Source organism: Corvus moneduloides, chromosome 3 (assembly GCF_009650955.1).
Source record: "Corvus moneduloides isolate bCorMon1 chromosome 3, bCorMon1.pri, whole genome shotgun sequence".
Classification (NCBI taxonomy): Eukaryota; Metazoa; Chordata; class Aves; order Passeriformes; family Corvidae; genus Corvus; species Corvus moneduloides.
Window position 1 is genome coordinate 93,310,068 of NC_045478.1, and position 20,568 is coordinate 93,330,635.

Sequence of the window (20,568 nt, forward strand, 5' to 3'; positions counted from 1 at the left end):
GGTGGGGAGGAGATAGGTGAATCATGGCCTGCCAAGCTGGCACCAGACCAAGCTTCTCCTTACTCATGGACTTCCTTAGGAGTAATGTCTGCTCTGGTTTCCTGCTGGTCCCTGTCCCTTTTTTTTTTTACCCTCTTTTTCATTTTTTTTTTCTTTAACCCCTGTGTTCTCACAGTTCCATGAGGAAGGAAATCAGAGATGTTGGAGTAAGTTATAAGATGAATGGAAACTATTTGTGAAGTTATAGGGAATGCTGGAGGTATCAGTCACCAGAAGAGGGAATACATGCACATGCCTGTGTGAAATGAGCTCAGCTCTCAGGAATCCATACTGTAAGAAAGTTGACATGAAATCAGCTTAGGAGGGTTTGAGCTGTAAAGCAGGACCCAGCCTTAGGGTTCCCTACAGGGTCAAGCATGACACAGGGGTAAGGGAGAGCCTATGGGAAGCTTTTTCTAAATGCACTTGTCCTGGTATGGCTAAAGGAAAAAGCAGATATTCTGGGGTGCATGGCAACTACAAGCAAATGTGCCAAAGGACTCAGGAGCATCATCTCAGTATCTATCTCCACTGGGCCTCAGGCATGGGGGAGTCCCCATTTGATCTCCTGCTGCACACAAGCCTTCTCCAACGGGAGTGCCTCCAGGATTTCCTGCCTCTCGAAGGGCTTTCCCATTACGCTGCTGCACAGAGGCATCCAGCCTTGATTTTGTCAAACCAGCTCCTCTGGCAGTGTATCCCTCCTCCGCCCCCTCCCAAAGAAAGGCTAACAGGAGGATATGTTCTTGCTTGCCTCCTGCCAACCTGAAGTGCTCCCTAAGCTCCTGTTTGCTGACAGTGCCCTTCAGAAAGGCTTAATGTTGCTTGACTGCAAATGCTGCTTGTGAGGCCCGGCCTCCCACCCAATTTTGTCCCAGCAGTGGCTGCTTGTGACTGCCTGTGATCATCATTAGCTGTGGACCTCGGAATGTCCACAGCAGTTACTGTAACTTGGTTTTGAAGGATGAAATTGCACAGCAGAGCACACTCTTTTCCACCAGTCTTCTAGCTGTGGGAGGCCAAATTCTACCACATTGACATGGAAATTATGTTTTTCCCAACATCCTCGTCTTGGTTTAGATCACTTTACATAGGGAATTTCCCCTCCTTCTGAAACAGGCTCATCCTCCCTCTACCCTGCAATGCCCTAACCCTGTGGTGAGAGGGAGTGATCTGTATCTTACCACAGGGTAGGCAGAGTCGCACTGGAAGAGAGATCACCCATTCCCTTTGCAGGAAAGGCTGTGAGGGACATCTGCACCAAAAACTCTTCAATCAGGATCAGCATACATCCCAACAATGTCTTTAGTGTGTACAAGAATTAAAAGAGGGTCTCCATTCTCTTTCGCCTGTCCTCTTCCCAGAATGTGAGACTTACCTCTGGACTTTTCCTAGTGGTCACATTGACCAAAGCACTGGCTCCTCTCTCCAAGCAGCATGTGTGGGTAGCTTGGTCTTCTTAAATGGAGTGGAGACCCCACCTGGAACAGAGCTTTCGTGGCAAGAGAAAGCCTAGACGAGTTGCCTGAATATATCATGCCAGAGGATGTCAAGTTGTCAGATGAAGGCTGTTAGTGAATTTTTTTTTTCCACTTTAAAAATTTTATCTAGAACCTGCAGGAGCAGCTACAGGAACACGGCAGAAATTCTGCAGCGAGTGGAAAGAATAAGCATGTGTTAAATCTGAAGACAGCTTAACGGCAAGCAGAGCTGGAGTGGGAGTGGGGGAAAGGAGGGCATCCAGAATACTGGTTTGAAGTGATGTTTCCACTGCCATGTGGGAAGGATGTGACAGAGAAAAACGGTGACATGGTTATTGCATCAGATACCCCAAAGTGGAAAAAATGATGCATTAAAAGATAAAAAAAACCTCCATGATATGGTTCTACTCTGCTGATGTCTGTGTGTCCTGCAACTTCATAACAAGTGTTTTCTGCTCAATCTCACATGGCACTAGTGAGGCCCCCATTCAGCAGTGCCTGGCCAGTGTCAGGACAATGAACAGTGCAGATGGATTATCAGATGGGTGGAAGTTGCCAGCACCCTCTCATAGGGCTGAGGTTTAAATGAAAGTTTTTCATGCGTGTTCCAGTGTAGTGAGATCCAGCACACCTCAGGAAGATTTTCCTTGATGAAGACAGGACAAGGCTGGGAGGAGAGGCCAAGACAGCTAGGAATGTTTGGCTGTGAGAAAAGAAGGCTCAGGGAGGATCTTACCAAAGTGTGTAAATACCTGATGGGAGTAGGAAGTGAAGGAGATGTAATCATACTCTTCCCAGTAGTACCAAGTGACAGGATGAGAGGCAATGGTCACAATTTGTAATAGAGGACATGAAAGTAACTTTTTCACTGTGAAAGTGGTCAAACACTGGCATAGGGAAGTTTGTGGAGTCTCCATCCTTGGAGACATTCAAAACTAGACAACATGGTTCTCAGCAATCTGCTCTAAGTGACCCTGCTTCAGCAAAAGGGTGGACTAGACACTCTCCTGTGATGCCTTCCAACCTCAACCATTCTGTGCTTCTGCTTTTCATTCTATATAGTCCTGAAGGAACATATTGCGAGCATATTTCTTTCCCCCTTGCAGTGCTATCTCATTTGAACCCCAGAATTCCTCTGTACTAAGTATCAGCTTTTTGATGCTGGCTATGCAAGGTCAAACAGATAAGGACTAAGCTGGGAGGAGGCTATCATGGCAGACAAGAATGTAAACTGTTCAGCTTGCTGCAGTGTGAGTCTCAGATTTCCTTTTTAATTTTGCATGCTCCATTCCACAGACTAGCGTGGGGGAAGAGAGGGAGACAGGCCTTACATGGCTGTGATCTAGATCCTGCATCCCACAAATGACTGTACAACTCTGCAAGTCCACAGGCAGTGCCAGGAACTGCTGCCTATTTGCCTTTTGCAGGCTCTCCTACTGTTTTTCCTCTCCCAGACCAAAGTTGTTTTTCAAGTTCCCTGGAAAGGTAAATAAGGATCTACAGCTGATGATCCTAGGTGAGCACACAGGTCAGGCACAATCCATTAACTGAACAAAGAGCTCCCTCTGGCCCCCCACCCCCTTTCTGTAACCCTGGTTGGGCTCCCAGACTCAGGCAAATTCATCAGTGGCTCCTAATGATGACACATGCTCCTGCTAGTGATTACTGATGTGAACGGCCACAGGAGGAGATGCTGGGTTTGGGCAAAGGGAGGAAATAGGTCAGTTCTTTTCTTTTGGGTAGCTCAAGCTATTCGAGCACTGGGTGCTCTAACTCACTAATTCCTGTTTGAGTTGCTTACATCATATTTTCTCCTCTGAAATGTACTTGATTTAGTTTTGAAACTGTTTGTTTCATGTTAATGAGGGCAGAGCAATAGACACCAGCCTGTGGGCTTTAAAGGCCCACATGCCAGAGGCCCATGAATAATCTAGGGGAAAGGTGAACACACCAGCCCTCCACATCTAAGACTGCCCTATGGTCTAGCGAGGCACAGCCCTGCTCTGGCCCCTCAAAGCCAGAGCTTGGGGCAGGCCATCAGGGCCAGGAGTGAGCAGCACCACAGCCTCGTGCCTCAGGAATCAGTTGCCACAGCCTTTGTTCTAGGCTGATGCTCACTTGGAAGGCTGCAACCCTTCACTGCTCCCTGGCTGCTCCAGGTCACAGGGGTGACGGCAGACGTTGGCTGCCTTTTGTAGCCTCTGACTGAACACCGTGTTTGTGAGCCACAAGGACTGTGATTAAATCTCTGCTCTGAGCAGCCTTCTCAGGCCATACTGGTATCTAATTACATTCTTCACTTCTGGCAGCTGAGGAAATTAAGATCTGCCTGTGACACTGCTTGTGGTAAAAGGGAGGGAACAAGAAAGGAGAGTGATGCCTTCAAAACATCAGCTTCAGGTGCTTCCCTTGACCTTGTGTGTCCTCTTCTGTCAGCACCTGCAGCTGGGATGGGTGCTTATCCTGGAGTGATGATCTTCCTCCCCCTGCTCTTGTTGTCCTGGTGTAGGTGAGGGGTTTGCTGGAGCTGTAGTTGCCTGTGGCCAGGCTGTTCCCAGGCAGCTACAAGGAACAAGGTTGTGGTGGCACAGAGCAGGAGCTGCACAGCGAAGGTCTTGGCAACTTGAGGTCCTCCAGGATGTACCTGGCTGGAGGAGGTCCCTGACTGCATAGGGCTCCCTGTCCTAGAGGACTAAAGGAAGGACCTCCTGACAGTATGATTGGCTGCCTTAGTAGGGTAGGTCTATCCTCCACCACTGGTGACTGACTGGTTCCAATTCTGGTTTTCTTTTGTCACATGGCTCCAACTCTGAATTTTTTTGCGCAGCTGTTGCCATTTCTCTGTTCCCCAGAACCAGTGGCAGCTCCACAGGCACGTTTCTGGTGGTAAGGAGGGAGGCAGACTGTTTTCACAGTGGGGCTGTACAAAGGGCTAAATCCTGTGACCCGGTGCCATGGGGAAGAAAGTCATTACTAATCCCTACCATATAGCGGCTCCGCCTGCCCAGCAGGATCAATGGCGCCATCTCAGCCCCATTATGTTGACTCTGAATCAGCAAGGAACGCCTAGGAGCTGGGAGGAGAGGGCTCCTCCCTGTGTGGGGTACTGCTGCCTGCCTGTGGGACAGCCAGGGCCTCCTTTCCTCCCCCCTGATTTTGGAAAGGTGTGATGAAGTGCTCAGCGGTTGCTTACGCCCACAGGCTAGCCCAGACCCTAGAGCAGGACGGGCAGGGCAGAGACCCTGCCAGGATGCGCACCAGGCTCACCAGCCCCGGGAGCACGGGGCGAGCACGGGAGCTGCGCAGCGTCCCGGCTGAGGCCAGCCGGTTCTTCTGGCAGGCAGAGGCAGGGCTGGATCTTGGAGCCATTTCCAAGGAGCAGGCTGGCGCTGGGAAAAGCAGGGAGCAGCTGCCTCTTTGCCCCCACGGCCACACAAGGCTGCGAGTCCAGCATTTAGGAAAGAGCCCCAGTGAGAACTTGCCCATCTCTCCCTGTGCTGCTTGCGAAAACAAAGGGCGACGGCTTTTCAGACTATACCATTTAAGGAGTTCCCCAGCTTAGTGAACCTCGGCTGACCTCAGGGTATACCGAGTTTCCAGCTCAGCGGAGCAGCGTTTCAGTTGAAAGCACGCAGCCCAAAACTTCCCTCCTTGCATCTGGGGAAAGGGGAGGCTGCTGGAGGATGGGCAGCTAATGACAACACACAGGAAAAAAAGTGATGTCGGTTACTGGCTTTCGGATGCAGCCGGCTCCCTTCCTAGGAAGGACGTTGTAGTCCAACAGGATCAGCTTGAATGTGAAGCAGCCTCAGCAGCTTTTGGCAGGCCCTGGGTCAAGGGGGATGGGAGGGCAGGCCCACAGCACCGCTGGGTGCTGCACGTTGGGGTGCAGGAGCAGCGCCCCAGCAGCGCAATGTTTACAAAGGTGAAAAACATTAATAACACGCACTATGCTCCTCCTGTTGTTTCAACAAGATCAAGGTGTGTACAGGGGAGCAAATGTGTGTGTATGCATGCGCGCACACACGCACTCGCCGCGGCTGGTGTGGAATATCACTCGGCGCAGGATTATTCCAGCCAGGCTGCAGTCAATACTGACAAATACAGTATACGTCCCGTCTTGCCCACAGCAGTGAGGGAGCTGTGGTAGGCTCAGTGCTTTCCTCCCTCTTGTGAAAGACCTGGGGTGTTTTCAGCAGTGTGAGGAGCTCGGGTCCCAATCGCCTCGGGTGCCAACAGTGTATATATGGTCTTGCTGCTGCACCAAGAGAATTGGAGGGGAGCGACTCCCAGCCTGGCGCCTTCCTCACCGCCAATTCACCCCTTCGTGCTCTGCCCTCTCGGCGTGCTGCAGGAGACAGGGGTTCAGTGTAAGAAAAAGAAAAAAAAAGAAAAAGAAGAAAAAAAAATAGCATGTGAGATCATATAATTAAAGATGGTATCAGAATGTCTAATTAGGATGACTGAGAGAACTTGGCCGGGAGATGCAGCCAAGAGCTGAGTTAGTGTGTTTGCCAGTCCAAAGCTCCTTAACAGTAATTAATCCTTAAATGTCCAATTGTTCAGAGTTCAAGGAAACACCTCCTACTACTGTACTTTGTGTTCCTGTTAAGCAAGGAGACACAGCAGGGCGTGTGCCCTTATTCTGTAAGAGCGACACGCCTAGGGGTGTTGTTAGGAACTAGACCGAAGGTTGAGTATAATTATTAACTACCTAAGAGTTCCCAGCATTGCACAATTACCCAGGCCGCCTTGCAGCTGTGCACTCGCCCTGTTTGGGTTTTTCATTGTATTTTTTTTTCTTTCTTTTTAAAATAGAAATGCTGAGCTTTAGCGGTGATATGTACAAATCCTCCTGAAGTGTCATCTGTTCCCCTTCCAGTGTCCCTTGTGCCACTGAGTTGGGATGCGGTAGCAGAGGGGGATGAGGGCAGCACATACACCTATATACATGCTGTAGGGCAGCCTGTGCCCTTCACTGAAACTCAATAGACTTATTTACATCATTTGCAAATTTGACTCAGAGATTTTCCCTTTGTTTTGATGCTGTCAATGACTCTTGCATTAACATAAAAGCCTTGGCTATTTACTCTCGGGATTTTTATTCTGTTTGCATTTTTGAGGTGAGTTGTGTTGGGTTTTTTCCCTTTGCTAGTATTAAGTGAGGGGAAAACCTGGAGGAAAGAAATGTCGGTTTGACATGATAGGTGAGCTGATCTGTTTATCCTGCTACAGGTCTTCTGCCGTTCTCGGACCCTGATCCAGGCAGTCACTGGGATGGTTGAGAAAGGGTGCTCAGGTGTGGGCAGCTGGCACTGGCCATGGCAGGCAGGTGGGTTTGAGGAGCAGAGCTTTCCTGTTTGGTGCCTTCAGGAAAGCCCAACTCAGCAGCGGCATCACAGCTCGGTGGCAGACAGGAGGGGGGATGTGTCATTTCCTCAGGTGCATCATCGTCTTTTAAGTTGTGTTTCTGTGTTTTTATCCACTCCCATCTTTTTTTAATTGACCCTTTCTGGTGGGCGTGGTGAGGGCCCAGCTGGGAGCCGGCCGGCCAAAGTCGCTTCTGCAGGGGATTATTAACTCGGGCGTCAGCCAAGGCCGTTTAGTGTTTATAAAATGCAGACAATTAAATGCAGTCACAGCCCTGCAATGCTATAATTGGAAAGCAGACTGGGACGATGTCCACCAAGAGGGACCGGCTCCCCGGCACCAAGGAGGGATGGGCAGGCAGGGCTGTGCTCTCCTGCCAGCCCAGCCAGATTCGGACTGGGCCACTCCGTGCAAATGCCCAGCTGGGAGGGTCCCAGCCCTGCCGAGCCTACAGGCTGTGGATGTGAAAACACAGGCTTGAGAGGGAAACAGGAAAAAAGAAGGAACCTGCCCGGGGCCAACTGACAGCCAGGAGCTGGCTGGGTGCCTGCCTGGGTCCCTGGGTGCAGACTGCACTGTGTCCCTGTGGGTCTGTGGTAGGGGTAATAGCATTGCTGCTACAGGCATGGATCAGGACATGAAGGCCCTTCCCCTGTCAGGCCACCATATGGGTAGGTTGAAGGGACCGGTCTTATCCTGTGGTTGCCTCCTTGGGATTTGGAAATAGCCATTAACTGAGCCCTGGGCTCCAGGCTGGCTTTGGGGTCACAGTCAGTGGGGAGTGGGGTGGTTGGGGCTGTTCCCAGATAACGCAATGCTCCTGCAACCCAGCCTCCACCCTTAGCAGGTCTGGGACCGCAGCACCAAATGCCATTGATGGTTGTTCCCCACCAGTGGCTGAATGGCCACTGGGAGCAGCATCAGGCAGCTGTTGAACTCACTCTCCAAGTCTTCCGTGAAGTCTGGCAAGGGAGGAAGATGCTGAGTACTGGATTGGGATCGCCATAACCCTGCTCCAAGCTCTGCAACTGACTCACTGTTTCACTATGAGCACATCACTTCACCTTTTTGTGACTCAGAATTTTCATCTATCAATTACGGATTTATGATGTTTAATTAAGGTCTGTGAAGCCCTTTGAGATCCTCACTTGAAAGATGCTGTGCAGGCATAAAGTGCTGTATGCAATGAAGAAAACAAGAGAAATTAAAAGGTCCAGACAAGAGAGAGGAGAGGGCAGGTTTCCGACTGCTTGGTCTCCCAATTACATGCTCCTTGTTAGGATGGCAACCTCACTTTAACCTGTGGACAAACGAACTTATTCACCCCTTCTTGCAGCAGACAGGCGATGACGTGCAGCAGTGCCTTACTCATTGGTTAGCCTTCAGTCATCTTTCCAGAAGTATGAGCAAACAGAGAAGGGGGAAGGGAGTAAGGGCGGGTGAGGAGTATGAATTCCAGAGAAAAGGGAAGTATCAGAAAGCAAGCTAGGATGTGCAAGGGCCTTTATCACTGCTGTTGAGATCTAGCTCTGCATAGTAACAAACAGGAATAGATTTCATCTGTCCTTAGAGGTACGTGCCCTGGAGCAGGGAAGAGCTGATGAATTACAGCAGAGAGGAAGCAAGGGAGTCTTCTTATGCAAGGCATCTCTTTCAGTGTCAGAGAGGAGGTAGATTCAAGGAGTTTGAGGGAAATGTTTGAGCTTAGCTAAATGAAAAGTTGTTTTATCTACGTTTTTTGAGATAAAGGCCTTGTTTGCAGAAGTCATGGAACACACGCTCTGAAGCTTGTGCTTAAAATGTAGGCATAAGCTTAAGGCCTTTGCTGAATGGGGACATGCCCAAATTTATTTATGTGCTGGGTGGAAACCAGGTCTAAGGGGTGGAAATCTTACAGCAGTGCTATTAGCAGGACCTTGAAGGTCCCCAGGAGCCGCAGAAAGCAGTAATATGTGAACAGCCTTGCTATACTATTCATAGGGACAGGTTGACCTGGGGGAGGAGTGGGCAAAAAGCAAGCTCCATCTCCAATCTTTATTTTCTCCTTTGCTTGCTGTACAAACAACCCTGTGGAAGCTGGCTCCAGTAGGTGTGGTCTGTGTATGCACTCCTGGGTGTGCCGCTTTGTTGTGTTAAAAGGACCATTCCTCACCTGAAAGCAAGTTTCCAGGTTGTCACTGACAGTCACATCAAAACTCGTGACCTCTCCCATCCGCCGCCTGCGTGCCTTCCCTCTTATATAAGAAAAACAGAGATGCCTGTTGAGATGAAACCCAAACTAGTCCCAGGTTTGGTGTCTGCCTTTGTTCCACACTGATCTCGGACCCCTCTGCCTGTCTTTCTTCTGAGCCGCCAGGGAAAACAGATGCATAGTAATTACTGCTGGCTAGAACAGCCCCCTGTGATCAGAGTAGCCATCCTCCCTCTTCTCTTTCTCTCCCAGAAAAACCTCTCCTAGTCCATCCGAAAAAGTCCATCCAGCTTTCCCTAGGATTTCTTAAGCTTCCTGTTGGGCTGGCTGGTCTGCTCTAACTCCATCTTTCTGAAACTGCTAGTGCTCCAGATTTGGCACAGAGCTTAGCATTAGTGAGCACTGTTTTGGAGTAAAGCAGAATAATGACTTTCCGTGGCACACTTATGACACTCCATTAATATATTCCAAAAGAAATGTTTTTGTTGCAACTGCAGTATACTGTTGACTCATTATATGATCCACTCTAATTCCTCTAGATCCTTTTGTGTAGTACTGCTGCTTAACCAATTATTCCAAGTCATCCATTTGTGCACTTAATTTCTCCTTCCCAATCATAGTACTTTGCTGTGTTTTTATTGAATTTTAGCCAGTTGATTCTGAGCAGCTTTTGCAATTTATTGAGATCACTTGAAATAATAATGTTTAGATTAATTGTTCAGAAAATCCTATGGACAGGCCCATGCCTGCACCTGTAGCTGGTTCCAGAGCCCAGCCTTTCCATCTTAAAAACAAAGGCCTCTAGCACTTGATGGCATTCTTGCAATATTCTGCTGAAATGTCAGGATGAAGCCTGGCAGAACTGTGAATTTTGGAAGGCTCTTTCAATGGAAATATGGGATAAGAGCATCTGTTCAGCTGGCAGTGGCTTTTGGTCTCTGATCATCTAGCATTGGTTTGAATCACTGTTATTTTCTGTATTATTACTGGTCTTCAAAGCATGCAGTCACTGAAAATATGCAAGCTTGAAATTGGCTTCTGACTGGGAGGGAGGAGACGGAGCTGCTGCTGTGTGATGGTACACCCGGGCAAACGCCAGTCACATCAAGAATGCCCTGGCCTGGACTGCTCCTCCGAAGGACTGGAGGTACAGCTCCGCGGCCGTGACATTTTTTCCCCACTCTCAGCCGAAGGCTCAGGATACTCGTTGTGTTCAGGAGTGACAATGTGGGAATTTGGTGTCCTCTGGTGGCAACGGCGAGAGTTACAGCTGGCTGGAGCAGGCGTGACCCTCCGCGCGCAGTTTGTCGCTCAGGCCGAGTGGCCATGTGCTCCTGCCAGAGCACTGATACTCCTTTCTGCCCTGCACCGTAAATACTTCTAGTCCAGTCTGGCTTCCGTAGTTTCTGTATGCTCAGCCCTCCTATTTATTTTGCGTCTGTTTACCTGCTTCCCTTTCTGGAGTGCTGAGCTGTGTGTGACTTTGGGTTTAAGATTGACTTGATGGTGTTTGCTTGTTGTTCTCCTACGATTTCTTTGCCTCACAAAAGGAAATTTAGTTTCTGTAAGCACCTCTTCACAGTTACAGAAGGCTTCAGCTGCTTGGTCCCTTAGTAAAATAAATGTGTCTGTGTCCAAAGGCCTTTCAACTCACTTCTCTAAGCACTGAATCTGTTACCCCCAGGCTTGCCTCAGTGCAGCTCCCCCCATTGGGTGAAAGAACTGGTGAGCAAGAAGACACAGAGCACCTGGACAGCCCAGCTCTTTTAGCCACAAAACAGGTGAGAGCAGATCAGAGCATTGCATAGATGGTGAGCACTACAATGGGAGGACGTATTTGCCACAATTTGTGTTGTGTGAAGTATGTGAAGGGAGCACGCCAAGCCATACACTTCTGGCTCCAGGAGCTTCTGCTGGTAATGGATGAAAACTGAGTAACCTCGAGCGCTGTGGAATGTAAAGGTCTCTAAGAGTTTGGTGCAAATGCAGCCAGAAAAGTCAGTCTTATCCCTTATGAGGAAAAGCAGCCTTACCTCCTCTCCCCATCTCAACCACTATGCTACCACTTGATACTCTTATCTTTTTCAAGAGCAGCACAAGTATTAATGATGCAAAAGAATATAGCACATCTGGGACTGGCTCACTGAGGCCAAAGGAATACATTTTTTGACATGTAAAGACAGGCTGAGAAATGAACTTCTGTGGGGGAGTGTGCATAGATGGGCTAGCAAGTCTGGGACACCATGGCATCTAGACAGGCTGACCCCACAGAGTCTGTATGTTGCACCTTCATGTGGGAAGAGCTTCAGAGAGCACAGGTGAGCCAGGAGCTTCCCACGCTGGCTGCTGCAATTATAGCACTGGCTGAAAACAGAGCCCCTTTGTGGCGTGATTACAAACAGCCAAAAGCTGGCACTGTTTTGGGAATTTTATAGCTTAATGGAAAAGAATGGGAGAAAGGCAATACTCATGTTTTCATTTTATGGAGAACCACAGTGCTTTGAGACTTGTTCTTCAGTTCACAGTGGTGTTTATTTAGGTGCCTGATTTCCATGTAAGTTTTGAGAATTAGGTACTTTGCGTGTGAGCATGAATGAACTCACCCAGAGACACATCAAGGGAACACGCATTTTCTGGTTCCTGCTGTCAAATGCCATCACTGTCTATCAGAGGCAGGCAGACTGCTTCCCTCTTCTATCTGCCTTCCTGCCAGCACTGCTTTCTCTAGGCTGTGGTAGCACTGGTGAACACTCTCAAGTCTGTGGCTGTAAACAGGGCTCCCCAGAAATGAGCTTTATCTCCTGATTTGATAACCAAGGGGCCAACTGAGGAGGCCACAGGAAGTATCTGGTCCCCAGCTTCTTGCTGCTTACAGACTCAAACGAATCCTCACAATACAGAAAAGTAAGTAAAAGCAGTCTTTAGCAGAGGATCTTTAAATCTTGGCTTCTGCTGTTCTCCAGCTGTTCAGAGTTCTCAGCAGCCTTGCAGCTATCATCGGGCTTCAGGGGCTCCTGCCCACAAGGAGCCAGGAGGATTTCAGCCCTATGGCATGATCTGCAGCTTGCCTGCATCAAAGGCCCAGAGGCTGCTAGAACAGGCAGTGAGGAGCAGTTCCAGCTTTTGCTGCAAAGGGCACAGTGTGTTTTTGTGACAGGCAGTGGGGAATGATGGACCTGTGGCAGATACACAAGGTGCAAAGGCAGGCTGGGCAGCACCAGCCTCTCAGCAGCCCCGAGCAGTCTGTGGAGATGGACTTTATGCTGTACGTTAGTGCCAGCCACAGATGAGTGGCTAAAGGGCTTGTGCCCTCAGCAAGTAATCAAACAGTCTGTGTGGGAAGTTGTGCCCTACTTCAGGCACAAGGAAGAAGTTTCAAGTTTCATTCACTTATTAACTTTGGATTGGAGATTTTGTTGTTACATTGCTGCCTTCAGGTACTGGTAGGTGCTTGCAGGAGAGCACTGCTTCATAGCTCATCCAAAATATGGCTATAGTTGTGGTGGTGACCTTGCTTATTTGTGTACTTACTGCCACAGCTTAGGTCTCTATAGCAGCTATTCAGATCTAACTATAGAAGTCAAGAGTCCAACCATGTGCTGAGCTTAGAAAAATTTAGGGAAGTGTGTTTGAGGCCTTGTGTTTGCATTTGTTTTTATCAAGGTTTCTTTTTTAAAGCCATTTTAGAAATGATTTATATCCTCCTTGCCTTCAACTCCAAAAGCCTGGGCTTTCTGAAGGACTGCACTAAGCATTACAAGGCCTTTTTCCCGCTTTCAGTAATCTGACCATAGGCAGACTGGTGCTTTCAAGTTACACATTAACGTTTGTGTTCTTCTTTTCCTTGGAGGATTTGCACTCCCTCCAGCAGGTGGTAGCAGCCTCCTGCAAGCTGTGCAGCTCTCCTGTCTGCTGCCGCAGAATTGCTGCCTGGTGATTCATGTCCCTGGCTGCCCTTGGCCTCACTTGATCTCCTCACCCTCTACTGCATGTCTGAACGCCTCTGTGGAGGAAGATCTTCTGTCTAGGTCCAGAATATGGACTAAATTTACCAGCAGTGTGAATCACAGAGGCAAGAGGAGGCAACGGCACAACATCACAAGGACACATGAAGTGTCTTGCTGTTGTGTATGATTTATTCCTGACATTTTTCTAGCACTGTCATGTTCTACCCATCACAGATGAGTACTTCATAGATGGAGCAATTCAGGGATATGCTTCCTAAACACAAAATTCAAGATCTGATGCTTTGTCAAGGCAGTAGGATTAGCTGAAGCAGTGACAGGTCACAGACAGGCTCTATCTTCAAATGAAATGGAAACTCGATCTGCTTTGTATTTCCACAAGAAGTCCTCTGCTCTGCCAGTGCAATGTGATAGTTTTGTGGATGCAGTGACATTATCCACTGATATATGGCCTCTGCTTATTAGCAATTGAGCTGGCTACCTCCCTAAGTTACTCAGTACAAGGTTGTGCTTGTGGTGACAAACATCTTGGGTTTAATTATGAATGGTTGAGTTCTATGGAGTTTTTTTGTCTGTTTGGTTTTATTGTTGTTTTTTTTTTTTTTTCTTTTAATATGCAGCCATACCTTCATTATTTGTATTTTAAAACAGCAGTCCTATAGGTGAGGACCTAGATAGGTTGAAAGACTTTTGGGGGTTTGGTATTCTGTATGAGTAAAAGAAATGCAGACAGAAGCTCTGTTTAACAGAAGAGATAAGGAAAAACTTAAAGACAAGCTAGAAAAAAATCCCATGGCTTTCCCAGCTATAGCTCCCTCACTGGGTATGAAAGGTGAAGCTTTAGGTATATTATAAGCCACCCAAAGATGTAGCAATGAACCAAAGAGTTTTGCTAATATGCTTCAGCACCTGTGTTTGAGTATCTGTTTGGGTGTTGCTTACTTTAAAACTGTAACTGGGGCTTGACTTTTGTTTTTGTGGTATTTTGCACTGTTGGACGTAGACCTGTGAAACAGGTCCTCTGCTCGAGAGCATGCCAAGGCACAAAACTTCTGCTCTTCACCACCAACCCTCACACAATGCTCTTCTGTGCCAGTTGTGTTATGAGCCCTCTCCATCCAGGGCAAAGGACAAGACAAGTCACACGATTCAGGCAGGGTTAACTATCAGGCCCATCTAGCTCCTTGTCCCACCTGAGCAGCAGCAGGCGCTTTAGGGTACACACAAGATGTTCTGTGTTGATCATTAGGTAATCAGCTACATAGCTGCAGTTCCCTAGGGTATTTCTAAATACCATCAGCTGAGTGTTGGTTTATGGTCTGGAACTCTGCTTGCCTTCTGTAGCTGCATCTAACTTTGCCCTTGCAGTAATGCAAAAGCTTTAATTTGTCTCTGACATCTTCTCCATCTAATAGAAAATTCTCTCTTCTCCCTTTTGCAAACTTTTTTGATCTTTGCTGCTGCTTGTTATTTGCTATTCAGTCTAGGAGCTATTTTGATGCTTCAGTGGTGGGAAGGAGTGTTTACAAGAGATTTACAAGCCTTGAAGTTAACAATGTCACATGTTTAAAGCGTTTGTCTGTGTCACTGTGTCATATGTCACAGTGTTTAAAGGCTAAACTTACTCTTGGATCTGTGGTTTATGGCAAATGAATGAATTAATGCTACCTTTCTTTTCATGTTTTACTTTGTGTACCATGAGGAAGAGACTTTCTGGGATTTTAAATGCTTCCAGCTCTTCAAGAAGTCTGTTTCTCAGACTTTTGATAGTGAGAGCTTTCCCTTGAGGAATGAAGAAGCCACAGACCCTTGTATGTAATGACGAGACCCACCCAAGGTAACTCCCATCTGTGCTGAGACTGTGCAATGCCACCTTGACTGAGATGTGATAATGGTCCTGACCAGCCTCACCTGAACCTCCCTCATTCTGACCACTTGCTTGGGAGTTCCACTGCAGCTCAGCCCCAGCAGGGCTTGCTGGTGTGGGGCTGTGCCCCAACAGTGAGTAAGCCTTTAACTTTTCCTTACCTTACTGGTCAAAGGAGTTTCGGTGTCAAACTGTGTTTCAGGTGTGAGACCCCCAGGCAGAATGAGCTTATCCCTCTCAGGCTCGAATGTAGAGCTGTGTCTGAGGTGAGAAGCTCCTTGTGCCTGTATGTTTTTGCTGAGTTGATAGTGGAGACTCAGGGGGTGGAGGAATTCTTTCCCTTGTCTATGTACATTCCTCCTTGAAGGTTGCTCTGAGCAATAGCTGTTCATGTTCAGAATTAATACAGCATTCTTGGTTTCTGAAATGTGAAATGAGCACAAGAGCTACCTCCAACGTGTTCCTTCAAAGAATGTCAAATTTCTGTCATGAAACAACAGAAGGGCAAAATAAACAAAAACCCCTTTGAAGGATGGGTTAGACTGCCTGAGTTGGGTGTGTTAGTGGTTTATTTAAGCATTTAAGGCTGTTTATTTAAGCAGACTCCCATTATTCATGTAGGAGCTCTCTCTGGGTGTCAGGGAGCTCGGAAGAGGCCAAAGGTCACTCTGTTGTTTTGTGTGAGGACAGCAGGCTGCTCTTCAGAGGTTTGACCCTGACACTGTAATGGAGGCATAGTGGTAGTCTCACTGGGGAGTTGTATCATGGTCTAGCTGGCATTTCTGCATGCTCTTTGACTCTGCAGAAGTGACCATGCTACTGTAAGAGTGTCATAGCGAGGGGTTTGGAGACCTGTGCAGTGTGAGGGCAGAGTTACCGATCCTGCTTGTCTGACACGACTCTGTCTTGGCAAATACTGGTGAGGCATAACCCAGTGAAGGAAAATCCTCCAGAAGAGGAACTAGTGGAAGAGAAACAGGCACAGCATGAGTCTGGTTGAAGGCAAGAAAGAGGCAGGTAGGGAAGGAGACAAAAGGAAGAGCACAACCTTCCTCTTTGGGTGGGTCTGGGCTGCTACATAGGGTTCAGTTGACCTTGTTGCCTCAGGAGCAGAGGCTCCTTCCTTGCCTGGCAGAAGCAGGCTAATGCCAAACTAATGTGTTATGTATTGCCTGAAGAGCCTTGACCCTGCTGGAAGCTGACTCATGTGATCTTGGTCCTTAGATTTGCTGAGAACTCCCCTGAAAAATGGCCACCTCTCTCTGAACAAGTGAGAGAAGCTGTACCCATTCTTTGACCCTTGGATGGGCAATGAAATGAGATATTATTGTCGCTTTGCTTTCCAAAGGTAGAAGCAAATAAGTTTTATGGCTGCTGAGTTATCAACTTTTAAAATATAAAGGAGGGAAAAGGAAGAGAATTTCTTTCTTCTCAGCCCTAACATCTAACACACAGCACTCCAGGATTATCAATTCATAGAGGTAGTTATCATGAAGCTGTTGTTAGGTGTGCTGTTCCTTTGGTTGCTCTCCTCAGAAGGTAAGTTTTGAAAAGTCCTCTGAAAATTTGCATTGCACGGTATTTGGGAACCTCTATTTTTAGTTGTTGCAAGGTGGGTGTGTAGCAGGAGTTTTAGAAGCAGGATGGAGAAAATCTGTGAGTAAAACTGTGATCTTAAATGCAGTTTTGGGTATATTTGATCATTTTTTGATAAAGATGTATGCATTGGTTTGCACTGTTCTGGGGATAGAATGTATCTTATGCACTAAAGCTTTCTGGTGAGAGAAACATCAAACAATTAGACTAGCAGTGAGATCTGTGCCAAAATGGTGCAGAAATTCAAGCAAGGAACAGAGGTTTTCTCTGAATTTGTAACTATGATAATCTTCAGTGATAGAAGGTTATGTGAATGGTTAACCATCATCCTGGCATTCAAGGCATTGTTCAGATTTCTGTAATATTCAGGGTAGGCTGGAGACCTTGTTCCCTATACTAGGTCTCTAAAGTCCACGTTTGGTGCCAATGACAGTTTTGTAGGTGCTCAAGACTGAAAATGTTTTGTATGTTTTGGCTTTACTGGCTCTATGCTTCAGGTCTCAGCCTGTAAGACAATAATGATAACTAGTAATAGTGCTTTACCTTAGCAGAAGGCTGTGATGTCAGTGTCTTCAGAGGGTTATAAGGTGCTCTGATAAATAATAAACTGTTAGGTTTTGGTTCCTAAAGTAATCAGAAGAAATTATCACACCTGAGCTTTTTAACTTAGGGAAAAATATGCATGGTGACTGCAGTTCCTCTGAAAACTTAATCCAGGAAAAAATATGTTGATTGATAAGAGCCTGTAAGAATTGTTCATTGAAACACATTAACGATAAGAGCAAGGGAGGAAGGAGTTAGAATCTTTCTCCCAAATTTTGGGAAAATTGTCTGAAAAATACTTCCTTTTTTTATGTCAGGAAAATTGAAAACACACGTTAGAATTATTCCATGGTATAGTAAGGGAGTAAGTATAGTACTGGGAGTAACAGGAGTTTAAAAAGTTGCCCTATGGAAAGTATAAATCCAAAACAAACTAAGAAAACTGGAAAGGTTAAAATTTGATCAGCTAAGCCAAAAATTAATCTGAAGAGAAACAATGAATTATTGTTGAAGGAATGAAAACCGACACATCCTATTTCAAGTTCTTCTGAAACATGGAGTCTGTAGGACTGACTGATGTATAAAAGAAGGCTGAAGCCTGACAATTTCTTTTTTTCTTTGGTGTCCTTACATAACAGCTTAAAAAGGGCCTTGCACTCCAAGCCTTTCAGCACAGGGGACAAGAGGAGTAGTGACCAAATCCTTGAACAAACTGATGACAAATATAGAAGGACTGCCAGGATTAAGTGATATCCACCCAAGGGAGTGAGCCAAGCAGAAATATGAACATGTCCATTTCATTAACTGTGATGTTCATATTGATCGGTGTTGGGATGTGGGCTCTGCACGTGTTCAGAAGTGGTCTGGATGAAGGGTGGGTTCCAACTTGCTGGTGCAAAACTGTTCAGGATGTTCAGAATGAAAACTTAAACTAAGATTTCCCCTTGTATATTACTCTTATCTATGTGTACACTATGGTGAACTCTAAATAGATACTGCTTGACCTCAGAACACAATTGTCTGAAGACATCAGTGCTAGTGACAGAGAGAAATTAATTCAGGAGTTAGCGAGAGAACAGCATAAAAACCATGTTGCTGCTGCTGTGTACAGGGCCACAGTTCACCTGCATCTTGACAGGCATCTGGATTTTTCCTCTCAAAAAAGATGTGGTAAAATCTAGGAGGAGGGTAGAGGGGGAGAGTAGTCAGGCTTATGAAACAGCTTCGACATGAGATCAAGGAAACTGACTCTTCAGCCTGGAAAAAGTAGGGATAAGTATATTATAAAGACATACAGGCACATGCAAAATGGCAAATTTTGCAGAAACAAGGGAATGGCTACTCTTTATAAGAGCAACAAGGAAACAATCAGGTCATTAACAAATGAGGAGTACTTCTTTTCAACATGCAGTTAAATGATGAAGCCCCTTTTGCCGCAGGACTTGGGGGAAGCCAGAAGTTGTGAAAGTATTAGAAAAACAAATAGGCAAATCCATGGAAGAAAGATGTCAGGGAGTTCTTCAACATTAAGTAATTGCTTGCTCAGGGAGCACAATAGTATGGATAGTTGGGTGGGTAGAACATGGAAGTATAACTGTATTTTCCTTGTTCTTTGCCTAAGCATCTGTATTTGGATATCGTCAGAGGCAAAATCCCAGATTAGATAGACTTTCAGTCTGACACATTATAACTGTTCCTCCAACTCCCTGAATCCTGGAAACTGGGATTGGATCCTCTTTCTCTCTCAATGTAACCTAAGGAACTATTCTCAAATATGGTTGAAATTAGTGTTAAAATTCTCAGATACTGAGTTTCTGCAGTAGATTTATGTGATCCAGACAAGTCCCTCATTGCTTGTGCCTCCAGGAACCCAAACAGAGTTGGGGTTCTGGTTATTGCCCTGAGTAAAGCATCATCAAAAACCACAGATTGAACAGGCAGAAATTTTAAAAATATGTCACACAACAGCCAGGAAGCTGTTTCAACCTTCTACAAAGTAATGTAAAAATAATATAAATTTGCAAGAAGCTCATGGCTGAAATCCAAGTAGGGGAAAAAACCGCATGTGGAAGTTGCTGACAGCTACTGAGTAAGGTCATGTAGTGTGGCACAGGTGACAGGCTGAGGTGGTCATGGGGGGCAGTAGTGGTTCTGTGTCACCTCACTGACCTGTATGCACAGGTGCCCATGTCCCCAGAGGCTGCCCAGTGCCCCCTGCTCATGCCAGGCACATCTCCTTGCAGCATGAGCACCGCTGGCTGCCAGACACCCAAGGATGTCTCACCTGCTGGGCTGAGCCGGCTCAGCTCTTACTCTGTTATTGACATGGAAAGAAAGGTGTACAAGCCAGAAGTACTCAGAAGGGCTAAATATTCCAAAAATAGCTCCTGACTCTTAAAGGACAATTTTTAAAATACTGTATAAGACTTGCTGGGTGCTGATGGCTTCGGTGTGGCAAGCAAGAACAGCTGAGATAGTGCTTTGAAGTTCAGCTGACCTAGGCTTTGTGGAAATTTTAGAATAAACCAAAATCTGTTTGTATAAATCCAGGTGTATGCTCAAGGAAAGAGAATAATTCTTCCTTAACAGGAAACAGCTACAGGCCTGACTCCTGGCTCCACAGGCTATTTTGTCTGCCAACACTCTACTAAGAGAAGAAATTGCAGCTGTTTCTGTATTGCTATGGCAAACTCACAACAGTGTCATGCTGCTCCCTGACTGTGGAAGATGCAGATTAACGTGAATTGCTCCTTTCTAAGGAGTTTCACCTTGTACCTGTTCAAATTACTCTAAATTTGGACAAAATAAGACTACAGCAGTATATGAAATGTGCTGAAGAGGAAAACAGGTAGAGAAGACCTGTGGAGAATGGGGTTGTTTGAGGGGATCTGCACGAAGTTCATCACCTGTTCCTATAAATTCCAGTGATTTCAACAGATGTCACCTGTTTATAATAACTAAAAGCTTATTCTAGTATAGCAAAATCAAAGAAAATGATTTGGTTGTTGGGATGAGCCTCATCTTTGGAAAGCAGGGCAGATGAGAAAGGTGCCTCCTCTCCAGATTCTGTGCTTTTAGGTATATTGAGTCTTATGAAGCTTTTTTTTATCTAAGGTAAAAAAAAAATAGCATAACCATTTCTTTAATGTTTTTAAGGTAATGCAGATGATCTGGAAGAATATGGGGAACTAGAGGTAAAGTATGAGTACAGCTTTGGTTTTTTTCCTGTTTTCAATACCCATCATTACCTATCAGGCTGTTGCTTCCTCTGAGGCAAGCAGTAGAAAGAATACAGCTTTTTGCTCTAAACTGCTTCTGCAAAGAAGAAATGCAAAGCCAATGAGTCGGCAATGTGATAGTGCAGCTGCAAGATTACAGAATGTAATCAGGAAATGAGGTTTTCTCCGAGCAGTGCTTGTTATTAGGTTGCATATCCTGTTCGTAGGTCTTTTGTGGTTAGCACTTGTTCCTAGATGCTCTGTTGCTCTTTTAGAAACACAGGATTAAACTCTTCTT

General features: G+C 46.3%; 1 protein-coding gene across 4 annotated transcripts in view; it reads left to right on the plus strand.

Moving 5' to 3' along the window:
- Positions 1-5,706: 5,706 nt before the first annotated feature.
- PLB1 (phospholipase B1) overlaps positions 5,707-20,568 on the plus strand; it is a 93,230-nt gene continuing 78,368 nt past the window's right edge. The window contains exons 1-3 of one of the 4 annotated variants that reach the window (XM_032102770.1): positions 5,708-10,228; positions 10,766-16,452; positions 20,209-20,246. In XM_032102770.1, coding sequence (XP_031958661.1) covers positions 16,404-16,452; positions 20,209-20,246 — 87 coding nt within the window. In that variant the 5' untranslated portion in view covers positions 5,708-10,228; positions 10,766-16,403. Of the gene's footprint in view, positions 16,453-20,208; positions 20,247-20,568 lie in introns of those variants that run through there. The other 3 variants (XM_032102771.1, XM_032102773.1, XM_032102772.1) reach the window with 3 other exon arrangements.